General features: G+C 39.8%; 1 protein-coding gene across 1 annotated transcript; it reads left to right on the top strand.

The window, feature by feature from the left end:
* The first annotated feature begins 1,086 nt into the window (after nt 1-1,086).
* LOC116512055 (mas-related G-protein coupled receptor member H-like) lies at nt 1,087-1,992 on the top strand. Its single transcript, XM_032222329.1, has one exon. It carries the CDS (start codon nt 1,087-1,089, stop codon nt 1,990-1,992), a length of 906 nt encoding a protein of 301 aa, XP_032078220.1.
* Nucleotides 1,993-10,224: the final 8,232 nt, after the last annotated feature.

The raw sequence follows: 10,224 nt of genomic DNA, 5'->3' as shown, positions 1-10,224 counted from the left end.
AATATGCTTCCCCTTGAATTTCTTGCGGTCATTTTTCAATATAAAATATTCTCTCACCCAGTTCACACACCACTCACTTTCTATGCTCCAGCACAGTCTTAGGTGTTTAGGCAGTCATGTTTGCTTCCGCTGCTCCTCATCTTCAGATGAGGGGGCTTTCCTAGTCAGGTTGGAGAGATGAGGCTCTCCTCGACCTGCTAGGCAGTCCCCCTTTACTTCACCACTCCTCCAGGATGGCTATGGCTCAATTTGAGCCCTCCAATAAGGAGAGGTCGGAGCCACAGAGCACATAGTCCTCATTTCTGAAGGTGCCGGAAGTACAATTGAATGTCCTTATCAATGCTGTTGGTGTTTATGTGGCATGCCAAATGTTCTGGCATTGCACCCAAGGCATCTCTTACTTCTAACAAAAACCTTATTGCAAAAATTTCTTGCTTTCAGTCTTTGCATATTTGTGACTAGTAAAAACATTTGTTCCATTAGCCCTACAGCTGCTGGCCCTGGTTGCTCAGCCAACATTCCTGAATCATTTAGCCTACGTGGAACCAGATTCCAGAATAGCAATAGCAATAGCTATAGCAGTAGACTTATATACCGCTTCATAGGCCTTTCAGGCCTCTCTAAGCGGTTTACAGAGAGTCAGCATATTGCCCCCAACAATCTGGGTCCTCATTTTACCCACCTCGGAAGGATGGAAGGCTGAGTCAACCCTGAGCCGGTGAGATTTGAACTGCTGACCTGCTGATCTAGCAGTAGCCTGCAGTGCTGCATTTAACCACTGCGCCACCTTGGCTCCAGCATCTTGTGTCCTTCTTTTTGTTGACCCAGGCGACGACAGAATTGGTATGGATTTGTGTAAAGTATGCCTTGTTTTATTGTTTATGGGAGAGGGACTCTTCATCTGTTGTAATTCTTAATAATACTATTCATAGAGGTCAAAAAGTTCTCTCAGTCTAGCTGGAGATAAGATAGAAAGAAAGAAATGATAATTATGGAGAAGTAATAAATCCTGACTGCTTTCTTGTTTTCAAATAGCAACTTCCATTCTAAAAGAAGAGGTTATTGGAGCATTACCGAAGTCTCTTGATGGATTCCAGAAGTGTTGCAGAAGGATATTCTGGCTCTGGCTCTATAGATCCTTTTGATGAGAACCAAAATACGCCCATTAATTCTGAAAGTATCATGCTGTTAGTCACAATAATCATCTGCTGTATTGGACTCCCATTAAATGGAATTGTTATCAAGCTACTTGGTTTCAAGATTAAGAAAACCCCTTTCACTGTGTTGATTCTTAATTTAGCTATTGCTGACTTTGGATTCCTTCTATCTATGGCTATTCTTTCCATTTTTCTTTTTGCAAATAAATCAGACATAACTCAGTTATTCTTTTTTTCTTACTCCAAAATCATGTACATTACTGGAGTGTTTCTTCTGACAGCCATCAGCATTGACCGGTGTGTTTCTGTCCTCTTCCCAATCTGGCATCGCTATTCACGGCCAAAGTATTTGTCCCCTCTTGTGTGTTCCTTCCTCTGGATCTTCTCTTTCCTCCTGGTTGGAATTCCAAACATTATGAAACCTGTATTTCAATATGCATTTATCCAGGATGTCTATTTCCTGGTGACTGTTGTGCTTTCCTTTCCATTGATCACAATCTCTGTTGTGATCCTGATCATCAAAATATATCTTAAACCTAAAAAGTTGAAACGGGGAAGACTTTTAGTAATGATCTTAATTATACTTCTCTGTTTCTTCATTTTTTCTATTCCTTTATGGATCTATGCATTCACTACACATTTTCTTGACATGAATTATTCGGATAAATTTCCTGATTTGGATAGCTATTTTAAACTGTGTGCTTCTCTTAACAGCAGTTTTAACCCAGTGATCTACTTTCTGGTTGGGAGAAAGAAACTAGGTCCATCCTTGGAGAACACCATGGTCATTTTTCAAAGTGTCTTCAAGGAAGATGAAGCTTTTGAAACCGGATAGAAGTTCGCAAACACAGTCCAAACCCTCCATTAAAAGCATAATATTAGCTTGTCTCTAATGCTGGATATCGCTTATGAGGTCCAAAATGTATCTCTTGCTTATAGAAATAAAATATAAAGAGGTTTTGTTTCCCTCCAATTGGAATGTTATGAGAGTTCATTTTGATGAATGGGGAAAAATGTGAAAAGCAAGATTTTTTTCCCCCCTTCATTGATTTAAAATACGTACACAAAACCATTCCAGAAAATGGAAACTCCAGAAGGAAGTCGTCCTTCCAACCTTCTGAAGTGGGTAAAATGAGGACCCGGGACTGTTGGGGGCAAGAGGCTGACTCTGTAAAACATCTATTGTTTGGCCACTATAGTAGTGGCCAAAATTGTAGAAACCTTTTGAGAAAAAGGTACAGTAGTTTTGAGGCTTGATGGCTAATAACACCCCTCTTTTTGGAGTAGTACCATAAATATATGTATCTCAATAAAAAGATAATGTAATCAAGAATGTAATGCAACAAAGTTTGTTCAAGTATCTGTAGTCTATGAAAAGGTATAGCCAAATAACTAGAAAAAGGAAGCACAACTCACTTAGGTTGATATCAGGTAGCTTTCCTTCATGTGATTGTAACCAATGAGGATGAGTGTTTAAAGGGCCAATCAGGTGTCATCTTGTTTTGTCAATGAACCAGATCAGATCCGAGTAGGATTCGATTTCATTTCTTATGTCATGTATTTAAGCTGAAAGGAAGACATTTGTCAGATATAATTTTTGTACGTCTCATTTTTTCCTACGTGTTTCACTTTTCTTCTTTATAACTTCTATTACAACAGCAAATCATTATCAAAGTTATTGCATTACAGTTTTCATTAAATTATCTTTCCATTGATATATAATTATATGGTACTACTCCCCCCCCCCAAAAAAAGTGGTGGTGTTAGCCGTCAAACTTCAAAAATACACTTTTCCCAAAAGGTTTCCACAATTTTGGCCACTACTGTAAATCTGTCAGGGATGTCAAACTGGATTTCGTCGACGGCCAGATCAGCGTTGTAGCTCTCCACGGGTCAGGAAACGGGTGAGATGGGATGGATGCCTCCTGCAGCACTCTACTTGTCAAAACAGGCCGCTCAGAGGCCTCCTGGGGTCTACCTGTGGCCCGTGTTTGGATGGCAGAATGCTGCAGGAGGCTGGGGAGGCTGAAAATGGGTCACACATCCCCCACATGGCCTGTTTTGCCGGACAACAATTAATTATTAGGTAATTAGTAACTAATTTATTACTGATTAGTAACTAAGTATCAATTAAGCATTAATTAATTATTGAGTATTAATTACATAATACATACATAATTACATAAGTATTAATTAAATATCAATTAATTAATTAATGAATAACTAATTATTAACTAAATAATTGATTATATTTATTAATGTTTAATAAAATAATGGAGAGGGGGAAAGTTCCATGTTCCTGGAAGCAATCCTTGATCATACCGATAGCAAAACCAGGTAAAGATCAATTTCATTTTCAATTTAATAAAATTTGAATGTCGCCCACTCCCTTGGGACTCTGGGTGGCTTACAGACAAGATAAAAAAGCATTTAAAAATTTAGAGATAAAAATACAATTGTTTAAATTACACACCATCCATACTGTCTAAGTGGGGCTGGACATTCATCAACAGCCCCAGGCCTTCCGGAACAGCCAGGTCTTAATGGCTTTACGGAAGGCCGGGAGAGTGGTAAGGGTCCGGATCTCTATGGGTAGATCGTTCCACAGGGCCGGATCGTACAAATCCAGGATCATACAGACCAATATCACTTATTAATCAGGAAGCTAAGATTTTTACAGCAATATTGGCAAATAGATGGAATATATTTATAGAGAATTATATTAAAAATGACCAGCGTGGATTTATAAGAGGCTGAGAAATGTCAGATATAATAAGAAGGGTATTAAATATAGGTTATTATATAAAGAATCAAAAATGAAAGCCGGGTGTATTAGCATTAGATGTATTTAAGGCCTTTGATTGTGTGGAATGGCCTACATTAAAGATATGAATAGAGAAGTTAGGTTTTGGTAAAAAAATGTAGACATGTGATAAAGAAACATTTAATTTAAAAAATAGAAATAAAAAATAAAAAATACAGTATTAAAATTCACATCACCCATTCCATCTAAGCGGGGCTGGATATCAATCAACAGCCCCAGGCCTGCCGGAACAGCCAGGTCTTGGTGGCTTTACGGAAGGCCGGAGAGTGGTAAGGGTCCGGATCTCTGCAGGTAGATCGTTCCACAGGGTCGGCACAGCAACAGAGAAGGCCCTCCCCCGGGAAGTCGCCAGCCGGCATTGTCCAGTTGACGGCACCCGGAGGAGGCCCAACCTGTGCGATCTTGTTGGTCATTGGGAGGTAAGTGGCAGGAGGCGGTCTCTCAGGTAGCCAGGTCCTAAACCATGTAGTTGGTATTGACATCCCAAAAAAATATTCAAGAGTTAAAGAAAATAAATTATGGAAAGTAAAAGGAAGACATAAAAGATAAAATAGATAAATATGAAAAAGTAAAAATATCATGGTTTGGAAGAATTGCAATGATAAAAATGAAAGCTTTACCAAAAATTAATTTTTTGTTTTGGATGATCCCAATTAAATTCTTGGGTCAAGAATTAAAGCAAATATAGAGGCTGCTGGAGGTGTATTGTAATGGAGGTAAGAAAGCAAGAATAAGTAAAGCATTATGGTATGAACTACTAAAAAAGGGTGGGCTACTTTTTCCAAATATAATAGAAATTATTGGGTAGCTAATCAAATAAAGGTAGTCCCAGATATTATAGTAGTAAGTAGAAATTTAATATGGAGAGATATAGCGTTGAAAGAATTAAGGGAAATAGGTGATTCTATAGAAATATATTTAAAAAATTGTTTGGAGGATACAAAATCTCTTTTTAAAAACGATGGAATTATGGAATAAATGGAGATACCGGCTAATGCCAGGAATCTCTCCTTTAACACTGGTGGTGGAAATGGAGAAATTCCCTAAGATTTAATTGAAAGATTGGATTAATAAACTAAAAGAAAATCAGATATATAAATAGCAAGACTGAAAGAACAAGATAAAGAATATTACACAACTAAAACATGTTTTAGCAAATATTAAATTCAATTGGTTGAATTTAATATAATTAGAGAAATGTGGAAGAAAGATTCAAGGAGACAGATAGACAGTTAACAAAATTTGAAATGATTATAAAAGAATGTGAGATGAACAAAGAATATATAGGGAAAGGAAGAAGGGGAAATACATTGAATATTAACTGAATTAGAAGAGCAGGCAAAAGGTCTAAAATTAATTTGGGAATCAGATTTGGGGGAAATAAATGATAATGATTGGAAATATATTTGGAATAGAAGAACGTATAAGAATATGTCAGTTAGAGTTAAAGAAAATGGATATAAAGTGATATGAAGGTGGCACCTAACACCACTTAAATTAAAACAAATAGATGGTAAATATAGAAATATTTTTTGGAGATGCAAGACAGAGATTGGAACATCTAAACCAGTGGTGGGATTCAACCAGTTCGCACCTATTCGGGAGAACCAGTTCGGAACTTTCTAAGCAGTTGGGAGAATCGGTTGTTGAAAGAAATCTCATTTTGTTTTTTCCCCACTTTACAGGGCTCATCCTGTAAGGAAGGCAGGAAGGAAACATTCTGGTGTTGCCCTGCTTACAGAAACTGCCTCTCTGGTTAACCCTTATTACATTGTGACAGCTAAGGCGAAGCTCCCATTGACTTGAGTGATGTCAAGTTGGCCATGCCTATCCAGTCACATGACCACCGAGTCATGCCTACCCAGCTGGTCATTAGGGCAGAGAACCGGTTGTTAAATTATTTGAATCCCACCACTGATCTAAACAAATGTAGTGGGATTGTGATAGTGCACAAAAAATATGGGGCATGTTGTTTAGAGAAATTAGAGCACTGTTGAATGTAAATCTAGAGATGTCACTAAGAATTGCATTATTGTTGCTGGTGGAAAACCGGGATATAAATGAAACAAAAAAGGAATTGATTGTAAATTTGATAATGGCAGCTAGATTAGTGATGGCTAAATACTGGGGACAAAATTGGGATATTCAAAGAATTGAGTGGTATAATGAAATTTGGAGTATGGCAAGAATGATAAACTAACAACAGAAATTAAACTTTAAAAAGGAATTATTAAAGTTTTATAAAATCAGTGTTGGTGTAAGGCAAAGGGAATAGACCTACTCAAGAATATATGTTGTTTTGGAGGGTTTAAGGGCACAATTGGAATATATTGTGTATCTAAGAAATATAAGGAGGGGAAAAGGTCTCCAAGGCTGGGAGTGCACTGTAATATTTTTAATTCTTTTGTCTTTCTTTTCTTGTATTTAGTTGTATATGTACTGTTTGTTTGTTGTTGGGAGAAATGTCCTTCTGGGTTCAACTCCAAGTGGGGGAAAAGACACTGGAAACATGGAGGCCGCTTGGAAAGATGGTTTAATGGTGGACAGGATCGCATGGCTTGAGCTCCTGAACAGAAAAGGGGGATCACATCCTTCCAGATGTTGGGTGAAGAAGAACAAGAGACCAAGATGCTGAAAGTTCCTGGTTTTATGCCCTCTCTGGCCTTTGATCTTGATCTTGCATTCTGATTGCTTGGCAGACTCCCATGGGGGCCATACAGGGGCAACTCTGTAGGCTGTGAATCCAGGTTTGGTTGAGCATCGCTTCTTCCCAGGTGCCCTGTGGTGGCAAAGAGCTAATACTATCATAAAGAGCTAATACTATCATATCTTAATCCCATCACCCTGGGGGGTGAAGGGGGATATCTTTGTTATGTAGAATAGACAGGCTCAGGCCTTTTAATGGCCCATTGACAACTCTGGGGGCTATTAAGAGTGAGTCTGCTTCCTGCCTAAAACATGTTTCTTCATTTCTGATCCAGGGAAATATGATATTCTGCCCTTTCAATATTTCCCAGGATATTTCTTTTTTTTTTTTCTAGGAGAGGGGTGGGTTTTAACTTCCTACATTGTGTTTTAAAAAAATAAATAAAATAATAATAGAAAAAAAACAACAAATAGCAAGTCCTATAAGAACTGCTGTTTGCCAAAGGACGCCATTCTCATCTCAAGCCACATTACTTATACCTTCTTTTTTTCCTGACCTATGCATTCCATAGTTTCACTTCCTTGCTCTTTCTTATTTTCCTATTGACTGTCACTGACCTTCACTCTCTGATAACACCCCTGTGCATTTGAACTCTCAGCGATTTGTTACTTTCAGTTCATCATTTCCCACCGTCTCATTCCTCCTGCTCTAAACACATCCAGGCCAACTGCAAACTTTGCAGAAAAGGCAAACACAAATCAGCCCGTTAGAAATAGGACTGGCACATTTTGCAGTAATGTTTGTTTAAAACCAACGTTGGTTCAGTGAGGCCTGCAAGCTCACTCCTAGGCCTTATTATCTGCAACTTTCCAATGGATAGAGCTCTTTTCTCACAGGATTGGTAGCTTGGTGGAGGGGAAGAGGGGAAGCAGCTTGCGCAACTGATGGCCTGGCACTCGGATGCATGCTGTCAGCTCTTGAAATGACACTAGCTGAGTTCATACGTTACTTTGCTTCATTTCTAAGTTGCCATGAATGTGGGGGAGAGGGGGATTTGAAGAAGGTAGAATGTTTTCCCCTACAGTGCCAGACATAACAGCGATAAGGCTCCTGAGATGGGGCTACCCTTGAAAAGCGTTCGGAGACTACAGCTAGTCCAGAATGCAGCCGCGCGAGCGATATTGGGTGTACCGAGATACACCCATATTACACCTGTCCTCCGCGAGCTGCACTGGCTGCCAATTGGTCTCCCGACGCAATTCAAGGTGTTGGTTATTACTTTTAAAGCCCTACATGGCTTAGGACCAGCCTATCTGCGAGACCGCCTACTGCCATACACCTCCCAACAGCCGATAAGATCCCACAGGGTGGGCCTCCTTCGGATACCGTCAGCCGGACAGTGTCGTCTGGCGGGCCCCCAGAGGAGAGCCTTCTCTGTGGCTGCTCCGACCCTGTGGAATCAGCTACCCCCAGAGGTCCGGACCTTACCCACTCTCATGGCCTTCAGGAAAGCTGTTAAAACCTGGATGTTCTGGCAGGCCTGGGGCTGTTGACTTTAGTGTTAAGGTCCAGCCCCGATTAGAACGTATGTGTGTTGTGAATTTTAAACTATTTTTTTTACTTATTTTGCTTTTCTTTTTTTCTTCTTTTGTTGTAAGCCGCCCGAATCCTCCGGGATTGGGCGCCCTATAAATTTAATAAATGAATGAAATGAATAAGAACCAAGGCTCAGCTCAATGGGCCCTAGCAACGGCAAGAGGAGTGATGAGAAGTACATTCTGTCTGCTTGGTTGGTGAATGTGACCTGGGGCACAAGGGGAACAGTGGACAACATCTATTCTTCAATTGTACCAAAGCACGGGGATTATTCAGAGTTGGTTTCACATTTGAACGTGCCGACATGAGGTACCCAATAAAATGGGTCTTTGAGGAAAACCACAGCCTCAGAGTCCTGAATTGATTGGGCCCATTACTCGGAACCATGACCTGTGCCAGCTGGCCCCACTTGTGCCAGTCAAGTTGCATGCACACATGGGCACCGGCCAGCTGCTTATGTGGCCTGGTTCCAAAGAGGCCATAGCCCGGTAGTGACCTATGAACTGGGGATTGGGGACCCATGCGCCAACATACCAGAAGAGATCTGTTTCTGTCTCTTTCCGTTTTGATTTTGTTGCAGAAAATGAGACAAGACCAGCTCTTTGTCAAAGGGAAAGGTTTATTGCGCAAGGTTCAGCAGCAAGCAAAATCTGAACCCCGAAAGGCAGTTGTTTACAGTCTTTTATACTCTTAGCAAACATACCGATCATCCCAAAGTACCTGGCCTTCCTGTGTCATGTAGGCCTCATACACAATTTCCCAAAACAGAGACAGGACATTCATTACTCAATTAACTCCCCACAGGGGGTATTGGTACCAATATCCTGTTTCATTTGTTTTAGTTAGGTGAAGCAAACAGAACAACTAATCTTAAGGGTAATTAATCCTTTGTCCCATTCCACATGGTCAAGAAACTTTAATACCCAAATAATCTGTCTAGTTGTCAAATTCTCTTTTAATTTGAAGGAGAATATGTGGACGACAGAGTGAAATCTGCAGCCCCAACCCAAAAACCCAAATTAAGAAAACCTAATTTGTCTGTTCATAGAACTTGTATGATTCTCTATTCCTCAACCATGTTACTGTCTCTCCACTCAGCCTTTCCTTCATCATCTTCTACGTGATAATGGTATTTCTCCCATTCTGCTATTTTCCTGCAACTCACAACCAGGAAAGACAGACAGACAGACAGACAGACAGACAGACAGACAGACAGACAGACACACACACACACACACACACACACACACATTTTCCTCCAACAGACTCATCCCCCTAGGGTTGAGCATGCATTTAACCAATTTTGAAAAAGCTTCAGAAAGTACGGAAAGAAATAGTTATACACTGAGAGAATTTTCTCCCACAAGTTTCCTGCAGAAACAATTTAAGAATTTCAAGCTGTTCTAGAAATCAGCAGAGCTGTCTGCTTCAGCTTGGCCAACTGAAAAACTTTTCCAAATAAAGAAGAATATGACTTTCACATTAGGTTGAATGTCTGATAGAATGGAATGGAATGGAATGGAATAGAATAGAATAGAATAACAGAGTTGGAAAGGACCTTGGCGGTCTTCTAGTCCAACCTCCTGCTCAGGCAGGAAATCACTTCAGGCAAATAGTTCAGAGAATGTCTTCTTAAAAACTTCCAGTGTTGGAGCATTCACAACTTCTGGAGGGAAGTTGTTCCACTGATTAATTGTTCTAATTGTAAGGAAATTTCTCCTTAGTTCTAAATTGCTTCTCTCCTTGGTTAGATTCCAGACACTGCTTTTTGTCCTACCTTCTGGTGCTTTGGAGAATAATTTGGCCCCTTCTTCTTGGTGGCAGCCCCTGAGATATTGGATAACTGCTAACATGTCTCCCCTATTCCTTCTTTTCCTTAAACTAGAGATACCCAGATATTTTTTACTTTGTTCCCTTTTCCAAATTATAATCACATGTTTAAGCCTTTGCAAATTGTATGTGTGAACATTTTCACTTTCAAAATTCAGAGAAGGATATTA

The sequence above is a fragment of the Thamnophis elegans genome, chromosome 8, assembly GCF_009769535.1.
Source record: "Thamnophis elegans isolate rThaEle1 chromosome 8, rThaEle1.pri, whole genome shotgun sequence".
Classification (NCBI taxonomy): Eukaryota; Metazoa; Chordata; class Lepidosauria; order Squamata; family Colubridae; genus Thamnophis; species Thamnophis elegans.
This window is presented reverse-complemented; position numbering and strand designations above follow the sequence as displayed.

Excerpts from the sequence above, each read along its gene's own strand:
- LOC116512055 (XM_032222329.1), top strand. The coding sequence starts at position 1,087 with ATGGATTCCAGAAGTGTTGCAGAAGGATATTCTGGCTCTGGCTCTATA.